Source organism: Arachis ipaensis, chromosome B03 (genome assembly GCF_000816755.2).
Source record: "Arachis ipaensis cultivar K30076 chromosome B03, Araip1.1, whole genome shotgun sequence".
NCBI classification, from domain to species: Eukaryota; Viridiplantae; Streptophyta; class Magnoliopsida; order Fabales; family Fabaceae; genus Arachis; species Arachis ipaensis.
In genome coordinates this window covers 123,165,446-123,188,096 of record NC_029787.2, presented here as the reverse complement: position 1 = coordinate 123,188,096, position 22,651 = coordinate 123,165,446, and the positions used below count along the sequence as shown (strand labels likewise).

General features: G+C 35.7%; 3 protein-coding genes and 1 pseudogene across 6 annotated transcripts; 3 read left to right on the top strand and 1 right to left on the bottom strand.

Annotated features, from left to right (window-relative positions):
- On the top strand, positions 5,859-7,565 carry LOC107631429 (U-box domain-containing protein 21). The gene has a single exon (XM_016334873.2). The coding sequence runs from the start codon at positions 6,091-6,093 to the stop codon at positions 7,393-7,395; it is 1,305 nt and encodes a 434-aa protein (XP_016190359.1). The 5' UTR covers positions 5,859-6,090; the 3' UTR covers positions 7,396-7,565.
- LOC107634707 (agamous-like MADS-box protein AGL80) lies at positions 7,412-9,312 on the bottom strand. Its single transcript, XM_016338134.2, has 2 exons — positions 8,618-9,312; positions 7,412-8,536 (listed from the first exon to the last, which is right to left on the bottom strand). Exons 1-2 carry the CDS (start codon positions 8,830-8,832, stop codon positions 8,032-8,034), a joined length of 720 nt encoding a protein of 239 aa, XP_016193620.1. The 5' UTR covers positions 8,833-9,312; the 3' UTR covers positions 7,412-8,031.
- Positions 15,840-16,557, top strand: LOC107633825 (annotated as a pseudogene).
- LOC107631430 (uncharacterized protein At3g50808-like) lies at positions 17,929-21,609 on the top strand. Of its 4 annotated transcripts, XM_021119573.1 has the most exons (7): positions 17,949-18,315; positions 18,467-18,534; positions 18,648-18,733; positions 19,004-19,072; positions 20,028-20,294; positions 20,986-21,135; positions 21,258-21,609. In XM_021119573.1, the coding sequence occupies exons 4-7, from the start codon at positions 19,040-19,042 to the stop codon at positions 21,393-21,395; spliced, it is 588 nt and encodes a 195-aa protein (XP_020975232.1). In that variant the 5' UTR covers positions 17,949-18,315; positions 18,467-18,534; positions 18,648-18,733; positions 19,004-19,039; the 3' UTR covers positions 21,396-21,609. The 4 variants fall into 4 exon arrangements, 2 of the variants coding, with proteins under 2 accessions (XP_020975232.1, XP_016190360.1); XR_002359827.1 differs by lacking the exon at positions 19,004-19,072 and having other exon boundaries at positions 17,929-18,315; positions 19,755-20,294; XR_001618568.2 differs by lacking the exon at positions 19,004-19,072 and having other exon boundaries at positions 17,948-18,315.

Below are 22,651 nucleotides of genomic sequence, written 5' to 3'. Positions count from 1 at the left end.
GCTCTAGATGGTTCCGGAATATTCTAGAATATCCTAGAAGGTCCCGAAATACCTTAGAATATTCTAGAAGACTCTGAAAGGTTGTAGAGTATTCTAGAAGAGTGTGGATGTATATAGGATTATGAAGAATAGTATGGAACAATCTAGAAGTATTTAGAAAAATATAGTAGGATAGATATTTGTAGTGAAGATTCTACATGATCAATCTAGACCGTTCATTAGATTTAATCCTAACCATCTATTGAGGAAGTGGATGGCTATAAATAGGAAATGAGAGTTATAGTTTGGGTGTGTGAGTCATGTGTGAGTGATTTGTAACAAACACTTGAGCAATACAGTGTTCTTTCCACTAAAGCTTCCTTTCTTTTGTGTTCTTAGCTTTCTTGCTAAATATTGAGGGTTAGACTGACTTGGTCTTAGCTCAAGAGGTTGAGTAAGTTCGAGTGTCGTTACAGTAGCGTTGGAGTGTGTCCAAGGCTGTGACAATTTGGCATTAGAGCAAGGTTCGAGAGGGAGCACAAGTGGTTTGTGGGTATGGCTTCTAGTGTAAACATGGAGCATGTTGAGTCTCAAAGGGGAAGGGACGCTATTCCTTCTCAATGGGGAGGCAAGAAGGCCCGTTCTTTAAGTGAGCCTAGAGGTAAGGACTCTAACTTCTTAGAAGAGAGAGTTTCTATGTTGGAGAATGTTCTATCCTCTATGGATGAGCGTTTCCAAAGAATAGAACATGATAAGGAGACATTCAAGGCTCACGTGTTAGGAGAACTAGATGCTTTCAAAAAAAGCATGCTCCAAATTAAAGAGAAGCTTGAGAATTCCTTGAAACTATTTGAGGAAGTTCGATTTTGGTTTGAGGAGGCAAAATCTCGACCAACCATTATAAGAGAGATGACAAAGATTAATCTCCCAAAGCCTAAGGAGTTCAAGGGCGTGAGGGTTGTTCGAGAGGTGGAGAACTTCTTATAGCAAATGGAGAGGTACTTCGAAGGCCAAAAGGTGGTCGAAGAAGCAATAAAGGTACGCACTGTAGCTCTCTACCTTTTTGATAATGCTACTTTGTGGTGGTGGAGAAAGTACACAGATATGGAAAAAGGTACTTGCAACATAGTCACATGGAAAGATTTCAAAAGGGAGTTGAAAAGACAATTCTTTTCTGAGAATATGGTTTATGAAGCAAGGAAGAAGTTGAGGGAGTTTAAGCACAAGAGTATGATTAGTGACTACATGAAGGAGTTCACTACTCTCACGCTTCAAATTCCCAACTTAGCATCAAAGGATGCATTGTTCTTCTTCATTGATGGACTCCAACCTTGGGCAAAGCAAGAACTACAAAGAAGGAATGTTAAAGATGTCAATGAAGCCATTGTGGTGGCCAAATCACTCACTGAGTATCATAGGGGGACTCTAAACCCAAATCTTCTTTCAAGCCTAGTTCTACTAAAAGTGGGGGAGACAAGGAAAAGAGTTTCTCAACCAAGAAGGAAGAAAAATACTCTTCAAAGAAAGAGTACAAGGAAAAGAAGAAGACTTTCATGCCCGAAGGAGAATCCTTCGTGTGCAAGGGGCCACACCAAATAAAGGACTGTTCTAAGCTAGGGACTCTGGCATCTATCACCAAGGAACGAGAGGCTCAATCTTAGGTAACTGAGTGTGTTGGATTTATCCAACTCATGAATACTGTGAAGGCCAAAGAGGCAAGCACTGCATAAATGAAAGGCTTGATGTACGTCAAAGCCTTTATCAATGAAAAATCCATCATGGCTATGATCGACACTGGTGCTACACACAACTTCATCACGCCTGATGAAGCAAAAAGGTTTGCGTTGAAGATCACCGAAAAGAATGACTGATTCAAACCCATGAATACCAAGGGTGAAGCCCTTAAGGGAGTAGCAAAAGGGGTTAAGATGACTATTGGTTCTTGGAAGGGCCTTGTGGATTTCTCAATAGCACCAATGGACAATTTTAAAATAGTTTTCGGGCTCGATTTGCAAAGGAAGGCAAATATAATACCTATGCAATACTATGACATAGTATGCGTCATGGAGAAAGGGTCTCCATGCATGGTCCCTATAGTCTCTAAAGCTGGAGGAATATCGATGTTTTCTACTATGCAACTCAAGAAAGGGTTCAAGAAGGGAGAGATTACATTTTTGGCTCTATTACAAGAGAAGTCAATGTCTGAAAGAGAAGACGTTCCTCCCAAAATCAAGGAAGTCCTTGAAGAAAATAAGGATGTTATACCTCCCGAGTTGCCAAAACAACTTCCATCTAGGAGGAAGGTAGACCACAAGATTGAATTGGAGTCAGGAGGAAAGCTGCCAGCCTAGGCACCTTATAGGATGGCACTGCCAGAACTTGAGGAGTTGAAGCTCAAGGATTTTCTAGATGTTGGGTTCATCAGTCCATCAAAAGCATCTTATGGTGCTCTAATCTTGTTCCAAAAGAAGCATGATGGTTCGTTGAGATTATGCATCGACTATCGAGCACTCAACAAGGTAACCATCAAGAATAAATACCATATTCCTTTGATATCCAATTTGTTTGATCAAATTGGTAGAGTTAAATGGTTCTCAAAGCTAGATTTGAGATCAGGATATCACCAAGTGAGAATTGCCAATGGTGATGAGTCTAAGATCACGTGTGTCACGAGGTATGGATCGTATGAGTGGTTGGTGATGTCTTTTGGCTTGACCAATGCTCTTGCGACCTTCTGTATCTTGATGAATGAGATCTTTCTACCTTACCTTGATCGGTTTGCAGTGGTCTACTTGGATGACATTGTTGTCTATAGCAATACCTTGGAGGAACATGTAGAGCACTTATGAACTGTGTTTAAAATCTTACGAGAGAATAACCTATATGTAAAGAAGGAAAAGTGTTCCTTTACAAGGGATGAAGTTTACTTCTTGGGACACATAATTAAAGATGGAACTCTTTGTATGGATCAAGAAAAGGTAAAGGCTATCAAAGAATGGGAGCCGCCAAACAAAGTATCTGAATTAAGGTCATTTCTTGAGTTAGCTAATTACTATCGGAGGTTTATCAAGGGATACTCCACCAAGGCTGCACCATTAATTGATCTTCTCAAGAAGAATCACTCTTGAAAATGGTCAAAGAAGTGTTAAAAGGCCTTTGATGAGTTAAAGGCTGCTATCACAAAAGGACCAATACTAGCACTGCCTGACTACTCAAAGGTATTTGAAGTCCACACCGATACTTCTGACTATGCCATTTGAGGGGTTCTGATGCAAGAAGGACATCCTATTGCCTTTGAGAGCCACAAGTTGAATGATACAGAGAGGCGAAACACCGTCCAAGAGAAGAAGATGACCGTAGTGGTGCATTGTCTGAGAACTTGGTGTCACTACTTACTTAGTTCACACTTCATCATCAAGACAGATAATGTGGCTACAAGCTATGCCAAACTCAGAAGAAATTAAGCCCCCTAACAAGCTAGGTGGCAAATTTTTTAGCTGAGTTTGATTTCGAATTAGAATACAAGTCAGGCAAGACTAATGTAGTAGCAAATGCACTGAGCCACAAAGCTGATTTGGTAGCCATTTCTATGGTCGAAGGAGATATTGTGCATACCATCAAGGAAGGGTTGCATCATGATCCATTAGCCAAGAAGTTAGTGGAATTGGCTAGAGAAGGTAAGAACAAAAGATTTTGGCTAGAAGATGACCTTCTCTACACTAAAGGGAGAAGACTATACGTCCCTAAATGGGAAAATCTAAGAAAAAAATTCGTGAGAGAATGCCACGACACCAAGTGGGCTGGTCACCAAGGTCAACGAAGGACCTTGGCACTTATTGAATCTTCCTATTATTGGCCTCAAATAAGAGATGAAGTGGAGAGTTATGTGAAGACTTGTCTTGTGTGCCAACAAGATAAGAATGAAAACAAGACATCAAGTGGGTTGTTGGAACCTCTACCTCCATCAGAGCAATTGTGAAAAAGTGTCTCTCTAGATTTCATCTCTACCTTATCGAAGTTCAAGGGGTTTGGATCTATTCTTGTGACAGTGGATCGATTTTCGAAGTATGCTACCTTTATACTTGACCCTATTGACTGCACTGCAGAGGAAGCAGCATGACTATTCTTCAAGAATGTGGTGAAGTACTGAGGATTGCCTAAGAGTATCATTAGTAATCGAGATCCACGCTTCACAAGACGACTATGGATAGAGCTGTTTAAACTCATTAGGTCGGAGCTTCATTTTTCAACAAGCTTCCATCCTCAAACCGATGGGCAGACTAAGAGAGTGAATGCCTTACTCAAGTGTTACTTGTGGCATTTTGTAAGCGCTAATCAGAAGGACTGGACAAAACTCCTCGACATTGCTCAGTTCTCATACAATTTGCAAAGGAGTGAGTCCACAGGGAAAAGTCCATTCGAGATTGTGACCGGACAACAGTCCTTTACACCACACTCTCTTTCTTCTTCTTACTCAGGGAAGAGCCCAGGAGCTTATCATATGATTGAGTCATGGGAAGAACAAGCAGATGCCACTCGTTCTTACCTCGACAAAGCTGCAAAGAGGATGAAGAAATGGGCAGATATAAAGAGGAGCCATGCAAGCTATAAAGTGGGAGACAAGGTAATGATTAAACTTCTTCCACAATAATTCAAAGCCTTTCGCAAAGTTCATAAGGGCTTAATCCGCAAATACGAAGGGCCATTTGAGATCATTAGACGTGTTAGGGAGGTTGCTTACAAAGTACAACTTTCTTCCTCTATGAAGATCCACCTGGTCTTCCATGTGAGTATCCTTAAACCATATCATGAAGACCAAGATGAATCGAGTAGAGGTGACTCGAGTCGTGCTCTGCCTGTGGTGATTAGATCATTTGATAAAGAAATCGAAGAGATCTTAGCTAATCGCGTCGTGCGACGAAGAGGAGTACCACCAAATATCCAATACTTGATCAAGTGGAAATGACTCCCGATAACTGAAGTTAGCTGGGAAGCTCGTGAAGATCTGTGCCAATTCCAAGAACACCTAGAGTGCTATCATGAACAAAACGGGACAAGGACGTCTGCGCATTTGGTGGGGGAGAATGTCACGGAAAATTTTAGAAAGCTAGATTTAAAAGTGTTTGTATAGTTTTTTAGAGTGTTTGAGAATGCTCTAAATGGTTTCGGAACGTTCTACAATGTCTTAGAAGGTCCCGAAATATTTTAGAAGGTTCTAGAATACTCTAAAAGGTTGTAGAGTATTCTAGAAGAATGTGAATGTATATAGGAGTATGAAAAATAGTATGGAATAATCTAGAAGTATTTAGAAAATATATAGTAAGATAGATATTTGTAGTGAAAGTTCTGGATGATTAATCTGGACCGTTCATTAGATTTAATCCTAACAATCTATTGAGAAGGTGGATGACTATGAATAAAGAGTGAGAGTTAGAGTTTGGATGTGTGAGTGATTTGTAACAAACACTTAAGTAATATAGTGTTCTTTCTACCAAAATTTTATTTTTCTTGTATTTTTAGCTTTCTTGCTAAATATTGAGGGTTAAACTGACTTAGTCTTAGTTCAAGAGATTGAGTAAGTTCGAGTGTCGATACGATAATAATGGAGTGTGTTCAAAGCCTGGTGCATACTGCTGTTACCCAGGGCTGTTAAATTAGAAGCTGGCGGACACGCTACGCCTACACGGTCACAGCCGCGTAGCTGTTACGCGCTATACACGAGTTTCTTTGAGCTTGCTTCGGGGTGCAATAACACGATCGCCTTCAAAGTTTTAACTACTATGTACAATTCCTAATTTCCTACTTTCTCATATGTACTACTCTTCTGCTTTATTAAATATTTTGTTTGTCCCTTATTGACAAATATCGTTGCTCAAATCCAATCTTCAAACATTCAACGGTCAACACAATATTCCTTCGTTTCATTTCATTTTCTTACTTTGAACCATTCTCTTGGACCACGCACTCAACCCTTTACCCTTCCTTTGACCCGCGTATTCCCCCCACATGTATATAAATCTAATAACCCAACTCTCCCAAACAAACATTCTTTAGCTTCCAATTACACTTGATTCATCAATCTATCAGTTACGTACAAAGAAGAAAGACATAATGGTTTTGTCTTGGACCAAAAGAAAGGTCTTCCGCCATCTCCGTAAGGTGACAAAGGAGGATCAACCTCCCTCCGCCGATGAGATTGTCATCCCCGTACACTTTTGCTGCCCAGTGAGCTTGGACATTATGAAAGACCCCGTTACCCTCTCAACCGGCATAACCTACGACAGGGACAGCATCGACAAGTGGCTTGAATCCGGTAACAACACCTGCCCCGTCACCAAACAGCTCCTAACTACCTCCGACATGATCCCCAACCACGCCATCAGAAAGATGATTCAGGATTGGTGCGTCGATAACAGCTCCCATGGCGTCCAGAGGATCCCCACTCCTAGGGCTCCCCTTTCCAGATACGACGTTTCCCAGGAATGTAAGGCCTTGTTGTCCGGTTCACAGCGCGGTGATGATGCCACGTGTCGGGAATCTTTGGCCAAGATCAAGGCTTGGGGGAAGGAGAACGAGAGGAACAAGAGGTGCGTCGTTGGCAACGGTTCCGCTGATGTACTCGCACGTGCGTTTCAGAATTTCTCACGTGATTCGTTCGGCAAGCACGTGGTTGTCTTGGCAGAGATTTTGGAGAATCTGACGTGGATGCTTCCTATTGGCGAAGAGGGTAAAGGGTGTTTGGGCTCGGAAAATTCGTTGACCCGGTTGGTTTTGTTCCTAGGTGGTAATGACCTTGGAGCAAGACAAAGTGCTTCTTTGGTGATTAAGGAGCTAAGTGCTGAAGCACTGGAGAAAAATGAACAACTTGTTGAGGCTTTGGTTAAGATGATTAGGGAGCCAATTGGTCCAATTGCTACAAAATCATGTTTGGCCACAATTTTCAATTTGGTTTCATTAGCACAAAGTAGAGAAGTAATTGCAGAGAGATTTGTGGAATTAGGTTTGGTCTCATTGCTGTTGGATATCATTCTTGATGGTGAAAGAGGGATAACTGAGAAGGCATTGGGGGTCTTGGATTCCATTTGTGATTTCCAAAAGGGGAAGGATTTTGCCAAGAGCAATGCTCTAATGGTTCCTCTTGCAATCAAGAAGATCTTGAGGGTGTCAGAATTGGCCTCTAGCTTTGCGGTTTCTATACTTTGGAAGGTTTGGGATAAGCGTGATGAAGGGGCTCTGATTGAGGCCCTTCAAGTTGGTGCCTTTCAGAAATTGTTGGTTGTGTTGCAAGTTGGTTGTGATGATAGCACTAAGGAGAAGGCTACTGAGTTGCTCAAACTGTTGAATGCTTATCGAGGCAAGGCACAGTGTGTTGATTCTTCTTCATTGGAACTCAAGTACCTTAAGAAGTCATTCTAATTAGACACACTTCATCTTTTTTCTTCTTGTGTAGGTCATAGACTCATAGCAATATAGCATAGAACATTGATTCATTCTTTGTTGTACAAAGATACTCGCATAAAGGAAGCATACATATGCTCCAACATTCAATTCATTCTTTGAATAATGAAATTCATTTTTTGGAAAAATCTGAGATTCTCTCTCTCTATATCATCTAATAATACACATAAACAGAGCATGGAAATTGCGTTATGTATTCAATTGATTCCTTGAAATGCATCCCTTGGAATCATGAGAGGAGCACCAAATCTCAAAATAAAAAGCCACACCAAAAGCCAAGAGTCCGTTTATCAAAACAGAGAGCGACATAACAAAGAGAAAAACAAGCCAAACTTAAGAGTCATAGACCACCAGCACATGGTCACTTATTTTCACATATAAACACATAACAAAAGGAACTAGATCTTCTAATGTTCAAAATGAACATAATCTCTATTACTGATTGCTTATCTTTTTAATATTTTATTTTCTAAGAGCAATCATCTCATATAAAAATATGCATATGCCAAATCATATTTATTTTAAACATGAAAAGATCCAACTCCAACAAAGGAACCCACACTTATAACACTTGAATTTCTTCGTTTGTTTGTTTCAATGGAAAAATGTGTTAGGCCAAAATCCACTCTGTTGATTAGCATCTCCAAATACATGTGGCTGATCCACATTAGCACCACTCATCAAATTGACAAACCAATTTTCCTTTGGTTGCATGGAATCCATGTTGATGTTCAAACCTTGCTGGGCATGGCTCCCTTGTCCCTCTTCTTCAACATTTGCCACCTCATCTTTAACTACCGGTGGTGGTGGCATTGGGAGTTGACTCTGAGACTGAGACTCTCTTGTCAACAATTCAATCCTTCTATTGATATCCTTCAAATACTGATCAATCAAATATGCAAGATCGTTCAAATCAAGCATGTTCACATTGTGCATGATGTTACCTTCACCAAGGTACTGAAACATGAGCTGGGTCATCTCCTTCTCTCTGTTCTCTTTGGTCTGCTTCTTCAACTGCTCTGTCGCCTTTGCGATCCTCTGCCTTAGAAAACTCTCTTGGTTCACCATCTTCTTGCTTTGCTCCATTTCAGGCATCCTCCTAACGATCATAGTAATCAGAAAATAAAATTAAATACAAAAATCCTGCATATAACAAATCAGTAAGTAACTGCAAAGTTACCTGAACTTGGAAAGCACTTGTTGAACCCCCAATGGCGACGGCCAAACCTCTGGTTGAGGATCATACGGGCTATAGATGATAGCACATGCGTCAATCCCGCAAAGAGTACTGAGTTCATCAACTTTTTTCAATAGTCCCTTCTTCCTTTTCTTGAAAGTTGCCTTTCTTGCAGAATCATTCACTATGAAAGCCAATTTCACCTTCTTTCTAGTCATGCTTAAAAACGAAACGTTTTTTTCTTGTGATCTTCTTGTTTAACAAGTGCTTATTTATATGGTTCAATTTGAGATAGCCAAATCAATTTTAGATAAGTCCTTGTTAGTAGCATTCAGTACCAAATATATGCACTATAACTAAGAAGATGTCATTTTAAATGCACTTGTATATTCATGGATGTGGAGTATCTTTGTAATATGAGAAACTAATTCAATAGGTTGGATATGAATCCTGTATGTATTAGGAAAAACTATGATACCATTATCATTAAATTTTGGAAATGGTATATTCTTGTAATAGATGGTGTTAGATGAAAGATTCTGTTCATCCCTTATAATGTGCAACATGAACTTCTTGGTAACAATACTTGCATGGAGATGTTTGGATTTGATTTTCATTACCAACTATTTTCCTTTTTTGAAATGATATGTTATAATCACTTGTTAATTGCTATAACATGTAGTTTCACATGTAAACAGTCTATGCGATATACGAAAAATGTTTATTTCTTTATATTTATGTCTGAAATATATTTTTAAAATAAATTATTTATGAATATATTTAACTTATATAAAATAATACTGATCTTTTTTTTGGACTGATTAGCTCCTATGTAAAAAAAAAATTTTTTTTTGCACAGGACTAATTAATCCCATAAAAGTAAATCTCAGGAACCGAATTGGATATTTTTTTTGTCAAGAATCTCGTTGTCTTTTGAGATAATTGTCAAGAGTTATTTTGGGATTAATTTCCTAAGTTTTGCCACCAAAACTTATCATGTTAGAATTTTTTCCCAAACATGTAATCTTAAAACTTAAAAGCATAACCCAACAAATTTAGCATTAATGATATATATCTCTAGTTTTGAGTTATGCTCACTAATTCAAAATTGTATTGTTTTTTAACGCTAAAATTAAAATCTCATCTTAAAAACATGCATATTAAACAGTACAAACTTATCCTTATAAAAGCATCTATTTTTTAAAGAAAGTATATAAACTAAAATCTTATAACAAAATGAAACAAATATATTAATTCTTACAATACACAAAGGTAATATTTGAATAAATTTGACTATGTCTTAATAAATACAACCCATTTCAAACATAGGGTGCTTGTCACAAAAGATAATTACGTTGCAAAATTATGAAAAAAATAAATTTAGGGCAATTTACGTTAGTAAATTGTTTGATCCCCAATATTACGTAAATACATTATTTCCAAATTCAATACGCAAATGCGTTGTTTCACTATTTTATGTAAATCGCTACTGGCAGTAGCGGTTTACAGGTGTGCATAAACCCCGTTACAACCAGCCGCAGTTTATGTGTGTGAGTGTGTGAATGTACAGCAGCGGTTTACGTGCGTGTGTGTGAGTGTAAACCGCTACGTGTGTGAGTGTAAACCGCTATAGGCTATAGCGGTTTACGTGTAGTGTGCTGCCTATATAGTTAAATTATACAAAATTAAATAAAAATTAACTAAGTTCCATACAAAACTAAGTTCCATACAAAAGAACATGTATTAATAGAAATAATTAAAAATTTTATAGGAATAATGAGTACTAAAAATTTCGATACAAAAATATAACAATATGCATTAGAGAATATAAAAAAAATTTCTAAAAAAACATATTACTATGAACAAACAAAATAAATGAAAAATTGATTAAAAAAATCAAAACTTATAAAAACTGATAATTATTCTTGATTTTTTTATTACAAATAAAATCGAATGACAAAATTAGCAAAAAATAATATTTTTTTAAATTATTTTTCAATTTAATAATTGAACAGAACGTAAAAACACACTTAGTTATTTACAGTGGACAAGAGTTAAAACATAGAAGTCATGTTTGTCTTTAAAGAAAAAAAAACAGACAAACAAAAAATTATGATATTTCACAAGAAAAGTCTAATTAAAAAGATGTTGCAGTGAGTACATAAAATCGACCATGATACATAAGCCTATATTAAAATCCACGATTATAAAAATAAGTTAAAATATAAATATAAAATACATATTAATAGTAATTTATTTTAGTATATAAATAATAGAATTTTTTTTTATATTCTCTAATGCATATTGTTATATTTTTGTATCGAAATTTTTAGTACTCATTATTCATATAAAATTTTTAATTATTTCTATTAATACATGTTCTTTTGTATAGAACTTAGTTTTGTATGGAACTTAGTTAATTTTTATTTAATTTTGTATAATTTGACTATATAAGCAGCACACTACAATAGCCTATAGCGGTTTACACTCACACACACGTAAACCGCTACTGCCAGTAGCGATTTACACTCACACACACGTACGTAAACCGCTGGGTTTACACTCACACTCACACACATAAACCGCGGCTGGTTGTAGCGGTTTATGCACACCTGTAAACCGCTACTGCCAGTAGAGGTTTACATAAAATAGTGAAACAACGCATTTGCGTATTGAATTTGAAAACAATGTATTTGCGTAATATTGGTATCAAACAATTTACTAACGTAAATTGCCCATAAATTTAATTAGGAACAATTATTATATAATTAAAGTTATAAAAGTATGGAAAAATTAGTAAAAAGATGACGAAATTTTAATTTCTTTCTTAGAGGAATCAATTTCTTTTTTTTTATAAATAAAAAATATATTATATATTTACGAAGAAACACGAATTGAAAAACCACACAAAAATTGTCGACTTTAGAATGTACGCTCATTAATAGTAAATAAAATACTTTATATATAATATCAATAAAGATAAGAAAGAATCAAACTAAACTAAGAAACTAAATAAAAGTCTCCAATTCTAGAACATATGTTCATAAACGGTAAATAAAATCCTCTATATACAATGAATATGATGATAAATATAAAAAAGAATCAACATAATTAATAAATAATTATTAACAAATCTTGTAATTACTTAAAAAGGTATGATATAAAATTTATAATTATTGACATATCTTATCATATATAATTAATCATTAATGTTAACAAATCAATTATTAATACTTTTCAAAAATAAGAAAAAAAGAGAGAGACAAGCGTATTAATACCAAAACATGCTACATCAGTATGCTTAGAATCAGAATATAACCTATTGTATAATGATAGAATGATTCATAAATATTATGTCTCTCCTATTGTTTGGAGTAGTAATTTTGGACTTCGGGTGACATATATCTTCATTGTTTTTTTAAAGAAGAAGAAATAAAATAAATAAATTGTGCATCTATTTTTTATCCAACTTATGATAAATATTTTTAATTGTATGAGGATAATGTATAAAAAAGTATTTTTCTAATTCAATTGGTTGACTAGATAAAAGAAAAACTAAAAATACACATCGATATAAATGAAACATTTTTATAAAAAAATTAACAAATTATTAAATAAAATTTGGTTTATTATTGTGCATCATTTTGTATATTTCTGATATTTCTGTTCTATACAGGAAAAAATATTTTCTCATATTTTTTTATCAATTATTTTTTAATTAATAATTTTAGTGTATTATTAGTACAAAGTAGTTTTACACATGCATTTAATTATGTAACGTAAAATTAATAAAAATAATAATTTTATACATTAATTATGTGAATGGTGATCTAAAAAACAAATGTGATTAAATAACTATGTAAAATGTTTTACATTTTCAGCATCAAAATTAATCTCATAATCATTTTTAACATACAAAGTAAAAGATATAGGGTCGTGCTACTGTACTGAATGAAAACTTTTTCCGCACTTGCTGAAACGATGCGGCTACATTAGGATAGACGCGTGTTGTATCACTGTGAAAAATCCTGCTGCATTCGCAGAAATGACAGAAACTATCAGAAGAGTTGTCGGGAGGTGTTGGTGATTAGTAATTGGTAATTCCATAATTAATTTGTTGGGCTTTTTTCTGCTGTCCCAGAGAATTTTTAGATATATGATGTTTGGGCTTATTTTTTGTTTGGTTTGAATATTGTGTGATTGATAGGATATGATAACAAAGTTATAGACTATATATGGATTCCACAATGTTTTATATTTTAACAATATTTTTATTTTTGATTTTTCTAAATTTAAATCATTGTCAAAATAAAGAAAAAATTTAAAATTAAACAAAAATTTCCTTGTACAAATTCTTATTTTTTTCCGTGTATATAATTATTTTTTATGAAATTTTTATTTTTTTTTTCTTGTACAAATTATTGTCTTCTATTTTTCTTATTTTTTTTGGAAAACACTATTGTTGTTTAGGAGTCTAATTATTGAAGTAAAATAGATTAAGTTGTCTCCATACTAATAATTTTTTTTGACATAATTATGTATAGAAATATGTTTTGAAAATTATATTTAAGCGGTAAAATGAAATTGTTATTCCTTGTAAATGGGTTATCAATTTAGTTCAAAATTCAAATTAAATATTTAAATCTGTCTGAGTACCTGGGAAGATTTCTTATGATGCGGGAGAAGTTTGGTTAAAGACTTAAACGGCGATAACACAAAGTAGGGTAATGTTTTGTGTATATATATATATTTGTTTTTGGTTGACGTTCATATTACTCTTTTTATTATTATTATTTTTGAATTATCAAATTTTTGGAGGCTCAAAATGCCGTACCTTTTAAATTGTACACCAACTGCCTTCTTACAAAAAGGGTAGGGTCACAGATCGACACCAAAAAAGCCTACTAATGTAATTATAATGATTAAGTGTAGATTAATCTAACTTCATTATCCGACAGTTACTGCACCTTTTGTTTTTGCACAAAATCTACCTCAGTGTCAGCCTAACCCTCACACGCGTCATTTTCACATTTTTTTACCACTTCTTTACACCTGCTGAAGGAATCTACCTTAAGCACCGTAGCAATGACCAAAGATATAAAGCAAAATGTATACAAAGATAGTGTAACCGTCCCATGTTATATCATGAATACCACATATTTAATAGTGATCAAAATCAAATCATATTGAATTGTCTTGGAATAATTAAAATGTATACAAAGATAGTGTAACCGTCCTATGTTATATCATGAATACCACATATTTAATAGTGCTCAAAATCAATCATATTGAATTGTCTTGGAATAATTATCTGGTTTTGTCTAATGCTAGGAGCAAAGTGTTATTTTTTTCCAATATTTTCAAGGGTTTGTATCCATCACTTCGCATGGTAAAAAACTTCTCAAATTCAAATTCCTCCGTCCAAGGTGGTTAAACTCGCGAGTCTAGGTAAACTCGTGGAGCTGACCTAAACTCGATTCGTAGACTCGACTTGTAGATTCGTATAAGTTTATCTGTTATAATTTTTTGAGAAAAACCCAAAATAGCCCCTGACAATTACCTCGAAAGACAACGAGGCCCTTGACAAAAAAAAAAACCCAACCCGGCCCTTGACAATTACCTCGAAAGGACAACGAGGCCTCTGTGCCAAAAAAATTAATGTTGTTTTTTTTTTTGCACAGGGGCTAATCAGTCCCAAAAAAAAGATCAGGGGCCGGATTGGGTATTTTTTTTCTTGGGAGTCTCGTTGTCCTTTCGAGATAATTGTCAGGAGTCGGATGGGGTATTCACTCTAATTTTTTTGTAAAAAATATATATATCGTGTATAATATATATGTTTACTCAAATATAGGCATTAAAAACTCAACAATTTCAACGTAAAAAAAATAATAAATTAACATAATACTATAATATAATTATAACAGGTACTCTAGAACACACATTCAAATCCTTCAGTTATTACATAGTTATCCACTAACAGTTACAAAGTTATCCACTATCAAAGTTGGTAAATTCAGATTTGAGATTTCAGAGTTTCAGACATTTAGATTCAATAACAAGTAACAATTAACTAACACTAACAAGTAACAACTACAACATGCAGCAATTCAGTAACTAATTTTTTTTAAACATACCTGAATCTGAATGGCTGAATAGAGTAGGCTCAGTTGAGGAACAAAGCATTGCTGTGCTGTGCAAGCAGACAAGAATGAACGGCAGCAGAGTACACGACGAACCAGCAGAGGACGCGACGATCGAAAGAGGATGCGACGAACGACGGTAGCGTGGTGACAGCAGAGGCTCCACGAGTCCACGAGATTTGATGTATAACAGAGTCAATAGAGAGCAGAACGAGAGAGTGAGAATGAGAGAATAGCGGAGAGAGAGAAAGAGAGAGAGAGAGAGACAGTGACGAGCTATTTGGGGAATGACAAATGGCGAACGGCGGCGAGGAACAGACAGACGAAATGCGAAGAGGGATTGGAGAAGAGAGTGACTGAGTGAGTGTGGCGAGCAAAGTGAGGAATTTAGCTGTTTAGGGTTACGTTCATACGTTGCTCCCTTTTTTCCTCTTTTTTGGGGCCAAAACAGCTCCGTTTTTGTGAATAAGGCCAAACAAAGCAAACTCGCTGACTCGTCCGAAAACTCGCGAGTTTGACCGAGTTTATGTGAGTTTACCCGAGTCTACCTGAGTCTACCCAGAAATGAGTTTGTGTTCGAGTTAACTCGATTCCACTACCTAAACTCGTACGAGTTTACGAGTTAACTCGAGAGTTTGACAACAATGCCTCCATCGGCTCCACAATTTTTTGTTCTTTTTTGGGCCTTACAGGCTTCACTATTTAGTTAAGGCTTAAAGAAATTTAGTTAGTAGTTACTTATCCTCCAAAATTCAGAATGCATCTACATGTGTTTATCTTTTGACTAAAAGACAAATAGGTCCCTTACTTTTTAAAACGGGGACATTTTCGTCCCTCAAGATTGGAAAATACATTTCGATCCCCCACGTTTTAAAACGAGAGACAATTATACCCTTCAGTCCGTTTTGGGCCAAAAACGGCAACGGAGCCAGCTGACATGGAGGGACAGTGAATGACGTGGCCGTTACAGTTGGTGAGGTGGATTGGGACGAAATTTTAGTGGACAATTATACCCTTTCTTTCTTTTTCTCTCATAAACATTTCATCAAACACCATGTCAGCTCCACTACCACTAACCCTTTTCTTCTTCTGCATTATCATCTTCTTCTTCCATTGCTGCATGTGCAATGACTCATCATCAACAACAACCCTTCAAACCCTTAAGCCCATTCTCCCAAACAAAAGCCAAGGCCCAGGCCCATCTCATCCATCAACAGCAACCATCCCTGCATTCCCTGAACAATCTGATGTCAAAGGTTGCCCCTTGACACTCTCAGATGAACTCTTTGACGGTATAAAGAATGCTTGTGGAGGCTGTGGTGGTGGTGGTTCTGACATGGAGCTCCACCGCACACGGTGCTGCCCTGTTCTTGCATCATGGTTATACTCTGCATATTCTTCCACTGCATTAACCCATAGCCATACCCACACATCATCATTGTCATATGAGATGCCATTGTTACCAGATGACTCAGAAACATGTGTGAATGACTTAGAGAATGCACTGAAAGTGAGAGGGATTCAGCTGAAAAGACCCAATGAGACATGTGATGTTGTGTTATGCTTCTGTGGGATAAGGCTTCACCTCTGAGTTGCCCAGATGCATTTTCAGTTAATGAAAATGGTGAACTTGTTGGGGATAAAACTATGAGAAGGTTAGAGAAGAATTGCATCAGTAGAACCAACAATGTCAATGGCTTCCCTGGTCTTGGTGGCTGCTCCAAGTGCTTGAACACACTCTACAGGGTCAGTTTTCTATTAATCTTTTCCCAAAATAGATAAAAAAAAGAAGTTTTTGTTTTGATTTGGGGTTGTTTGATTCGTTATTTTGATTTAGAATTTGATGGATCTTTGTTGAATATGATGAATTTGAGTTCATTTTATTGATGTTGATCTTCTTCATGATTTGGTGATTTGGTAAAGTTGTGTTTGTTTTATCTTTCTGTTTGAGAGTTTGGTTGCTCTCTAAGTTATCTTGCAATGTCACCATCCTTCACGCGCCTTTGGAGCTTGTGCGCTTCACGGAAGTCATAAGAACCAATTGAAGCCAAAGTTCTTGAAAAGGGTTGCAAGGAGATGAGGGCTAGTGACCTATTACTGAAGTTTCTTGAGGCAATTCTCAAAGCTGGAAACCGGATGAATGCCGGAACTTCTAGGGGAAATGCACAAGGTTTCAACCTAAGTGCTCTTAGGAAGCTTCCTGATGTGAAAAGCATTGATGGGAAGACTAGTTTGCTACACTTCATTGTAGAGCAGGTGGCTCAGAAGGAAGAAGAGAAACTATGAATCAAAAGCATAACATTCCCAAAATCAACGGTGATATAAGCAACTCTAATGAAAACAATAATAGCCTTGTGCAACATGAGACAGAGAAAGAGTATCTGATGCTTGGTTTACAAGTGTTATTGGGAGGTATAAAGGATGAGTTATCTGAAGTAAAGAAAGAAGCAATAATTGATCATCAGAATTTCATTAGGATGTTATACATTCTCAATGCTCGTGTTAGCGAAATTCGAGAGATTGTAACCAAATGTTGTGGCGAGAACAATGAGAGAGGTGGATTTGTTAAGGAAATGAAAGGGTTTGTAGAGGAATGTGAGGAGGAGCTTAAAGTTGTGAAAGATGAACACCTTAGGATCATGGAGCTTGTGAAGAAAACCAATGAGTATTATCTAGGAGATGGAGGAGGATCAAACCCCTTTGAACTGTTTCTTATTGTGAGAGATCTTGTGCATGAAGAACCCCCCTCGCTCATCATGGACGATCGCACAAGCAGCGGCCATGACTTCCACCTTGCGTTTGGCACTTCAGGGACGAATTTGTCCAGTTAAATTTCGTCCCAATCCACCTCAGCGAGCGTAACGGCCACGTCATTCACTGCCCCTCCATGTCAGCTGGCTCCGTTGCCGTTTTTGGCCCAAAATGGATAGAAGGGTATAATTGTCTCCCGTTTTAAAACGTGGGGGATCGAAATGTATTTTCCAATTTTGAGGGACGAAAATGTCCCCATTTTAAAAGGTAAGGGACCTATTTGTCTTTTAGTCTTATTTTTTTTCCCCAAGTCTACATGGTTATAAATTGAACTTTTTTTTATATATACAGAGACCGGGCTTAAAGGCCCACGAAGAAGAAACAATAAATTTCTACAATAGGCTTTTTGTTAATTTTTCAGGCTTTTAAGAAGTTCTTGACATATAGCGGAGCCCATCGTGGGTTCTTGAATCGGGTCCAGCCCAGAGATTGCTTCCTCGTTTTGCTCAGTACAATCCAAATTCCAAAGAAAAAAAATCATTATTCATTATATATCTACAAAACAAAACTCATCATATATGGAAAAAATTAAAATAAAATCAGAATATTTGACCCAAAATGGAAATAGCACGATCATTATTGACTTGTTCGGGTTGTGATGAAGAAGAACCCTACCTGCTCTATTGCATGCTCAGCAGTGGCATAACTTCATTGCACGTTTCCAACAATGGATGCCACTGAGGGCAATGCGCGCATACTCAATTTGGTGCTTCTGCTTCCCCGTCAAAACGCACCTCCATTCTCTAATGTGTAAGTGCCTTCACCTCTTAAAGCTTGCAACTTTGTTTGCCATTTGAATGAAAGAATAGTGAAAACCTTAGTAGTGGTGATTTATGAACACTTATCCGGAGCAAACCTTCATATATGTTATCCTTTGCATAAGAACAATATATTGTTGCAGCTTTTGCGTTTTGATTATGGGACCGTTGAGGTTTCACCAGGAATCCAGGCCTTCTGCTGATGCAAAAGGTGCTAAAACTTACAATGATATTTAAGACTTTATTGTTTTTTTCTTTTGCTTTTTTTAACTTTTTCTTCTGAATAAAATGCATTGTTTCTTCTTGAACTCATTTGTTGATAAGGTTGACAGTTGATGAGAAAATCAGCATGAATTCCAGGGGGGCTAATGACAGTTGTTAGACTTATCTGATTGGGATGAGTAATTGAGGTAACAGTCAACTTTTGTTCTTCAATTTTCCATCAACAATTAATAATTTGCATATTCAGATGCCCATTTCTGGATTAATATACTATATTTCTTAGCACCCTAGTTCTAGTCATATAAGGTAACACTCGATCAGAAGGAAAGGAAGCACCACTGCCAAATAAACACTCTGTCCTAGGTTTAGAAAATTAGAAAAAAAAAAGAAGATAAAACAAGATGCGCCGCTTCGAGTAATCCTTTCCCCTCTTCCTTTCCTTCTTGTTCTTCACCTAGACTGGACTCTCCATTTGAATCTGAAAGTAGGAACCAATGAGTTCTTCTTCGTCTAACCAAGTGGCCAAGGTAGGTGTACAGAATTTTTTTTTTCTGTTATACGTTTTCTCTGTACAATCATCTGAGAAGCATTTAGCAAATGCTCCTTTATCTTTGGTATCCTGTTCATTCTTGCTGCAATCATGAGAAAAACTGAATCAATGGAGTGTTTCTAGAGGACAACTTGTTCATGGTTTGGTATTTTAATTAAGAATTTATATGGCACAAACCCTTTCTGCTTGATAAACCATTCAGAGAGAAAGAGTATACCAATTTCATTCTCAGATGCACTCAAATTGAATGCTAGTCAAATGAGTAGCTGAAAGTGACCAGAATAAAGATTTGGTTTTCTCAGTTTATATACCCACGATGGAAGTTAAATAAAAGGTCAATGAAACTTGAATGGATTTTAGATATATCAAACTGTTAGTTCTTAAAGGCGTAATTTTTTCATAGATTCAGTCCTAACGTAATTAATACGAAACATTTCTTATTTTCTATTTTGGTTGAAGATTGTAGTCTTATGAGTTTTCCCAGGGTTGAAATGTGAGAATTTATATGTTGTCAGATTTGAATAGCAAACTGCTTCAGCAAAGACAGAAAGAATTGCTGTAGTTATTGTTTTCAATGTGATCCTCAAATTGTAGTCTGCTTTACTTAAAATTAATAGATACCGTTATTTTAATTGCTGCACGCGTATTGCTTTCTTCAGTTTCAAATGTAAAAGACAACACTGTTTTGGCAACAAAGTGAATTTGGATGCATGGATGCGTCCAAATGAACAAACTATGTTTCTGACCTCATAATGCCAACATTGAAGCAGGATACCTGACTTTTACGACACACAATCAATTGAAGATATACAGTGAATTTTCTATTTTTATTTTTATTATTATTATTATTGTTAAGAAAAATAAGGTGGATGATATTTTGTAACTCGTTAATTTGAATTATATACTTTAATGATGTGTTTACTTTTTTTTAGGCTAAGAAAGTGAAGAAAGCTCTTCAGCCGGAGTGGCTTAAGTCTCTTCTGAAAAGGACTTTCTTTGAATCTTCCTGTGCAACTCATCCTGTGCTTAAGAATGAGTTAAACCAATACTGTGTAACCTGTACTGAGCTAATTTGCCAAAATTGTGCATCTGGACCCAAACATGTTCTTCATAAGGTGATCACAATCTACAAGCATAGTTACAAAGCTGTTGTTCGCATTGATGCTATGAGAGAGCATATTGACTGCTCACAAATTCAGGTACGATATCCTACCTTAATGTAAGTTTCTAACGTATTATTTCATGAGTAGTTTTTGAATCCTATGGATTTGTTATTTAACGTACTATTGGTTACCTCAATTTATGTGGGTAGCGGGTTTGGCCGTTAATAAATATTGATTGTCTGTTCTTCTGATTTAATGCATCATTTAGTTCTTTTCCTTCTAGGTGTTTGCTGTGTGATGCACTTTTCATAATTCATAGGGATAATTATCTTTGCTCGACTTAACCCAAGTGACTATTCTTAGTATGTAATAAAAATTTCATTGTCATATGATCTTTGGAATAACTTCCCAACTGATGATTGTATACAACTTGTATGAATATTGTGGTTGGCATGAAAATCCGAGACAGACAATACATCAATCAATATCACTCAAACTTTTGCTAATTGTGTGCTAATTCTTCTGATGAATATCCTTTTACTGGGGTCGTTCGCAAGTCCTAACCACATCATTGTGTTGTTGTCCTGTTTACTTTGCAGTGCATATTAAGTTAACATAGAAGGCCAAATTAATTTTCTGATAATCCTGAAACATTCAAATACTTCTGTGAACTTTCTGATAATAGCTATAATTCTATATTGCATTCTTCTCTGATGACAAAACCTAAGTATCACATCAAGATAGTACACCTCAGCAATCATTTCACTCGAATCTTTTATGCTTGCAGCCTTACAAATCCAATAAGCTTTCCGTTATTGCTCTGGAGCCTCTTCCGCACCATGGTTCTGTAAAATGGAGAAGGGCATCATCATGCAAGACCTGTAGGAGAAAGTTGGCCAACCCCAATTTATATCGTTACTGCTCCATATCTTGCAAGGTGCTGAGAGTAAAGTAGTAAACTTAGCATCATCCACAATCTTGATTTCCCATCCCCTAACACCTTCCATTAAATTCGTGATTTGAATTATCACTCTCTGACTATTTAATCTGATATCTCAGGTCCGAGCTGTTTTAAAGAAGTCTGATCATTCAGTTCCTCCCTTCATTTTGCTTAAGGAGGATCAAAAGGAGGAAGCTGGAACCAGCAAGCGGGTAAATAAGAGAAAGGGAACCCCTGCCAGAGCTCCCTTCTTCTAAAGGCCTCCAGTTATGTAATAATCAAGGAAGCTGCTCTATTTCTTATGTAAAGAGATTCTTTAACATCTGAATTTTCGTCTTTGGTGGCTTCTACCTTTTGATTATCATATGACTATGCATGAGGTTACTTCAAACTTTATGACATTCTGGCTAAGTTGCTGTTTGTGGTTTTATGACATTCTACTTTTTATGACATTCTACCTTTTGCTCTTAAGTCTAACATATTTAGACTTAAAAATGCTCAAATTCAAGATTTCACAATAATAAAAAAATCAAATCAAATCACAGGTCTAGGTCATTTCTCTCCTTAAACCATTTACATGTGTTTAAAGTTTAAAGTTTAAACCATCATTTCTACCTATGAGTATAATATCCCTAATACAGTTCCATCATTTGGAACAATGGACACTCATGACATTTGGTAGGGTTGTATGATATTGAATTATTGACATTCTAAATGTCATTTTCAAAATTAAAAAACCAACTAAACATATGATCCTTCCAGCATGAACTGTTGCAGACTGTATAGTCTGTAGTAATGGTATTGCCATACTTATGCATCTTTTTTAGTGAAGGCTTTATGTTTTAGCCCAAGGTATTAAGTAGTCTCTTTGTTTAATACAATTAAATGGTGTCTAGTTTTATATTGACATATCATTACATTGTGACATTGAGGGGACAATTTATAATAAGATTTCGTTATAATTTAAAATTGGATTGTTCAAATCTTAGTTCCTCTTCACTTTAAGTAATTGCTTTACCATATAAAATCATCGTTAGGCCATCTTTGATATTAAATTCCTAAAGAATAGAAACATTAGTAAAGAAAAAGATGTTGCATCTATTCCGTTTTTAGCTTAAGGTTTTTTCATTTATGTCGTCTTTTTTTTTTTAGTGATAAAGTTTTATACGTATAGAAATAGGAATTCCACATTCTTTATAAGTTCAATCATGCTACGTTTTAAAAAACATTATTTCTTAGTTAATTTTTTAGGCTAAATCAAGTTTATTCAATCTAATATGATATCCAAATTATCATAAAATTGTTATTAGGCTACATATTTCCAATCAATCAAATTTCACGTTCCGATTACTTATCCAGTGCTAAACATGAGAGGATGTATTAAAATCTCACTTTAGACTATCTTTCGTAAATTCACATTTAAAAAGAATAGAAAATTATTTTTTAATTAGTCAACATTAGTTAATTTGGTTATTATAAAATTATTCCTTTAATCTCTTTTTTTTTTTTTTTT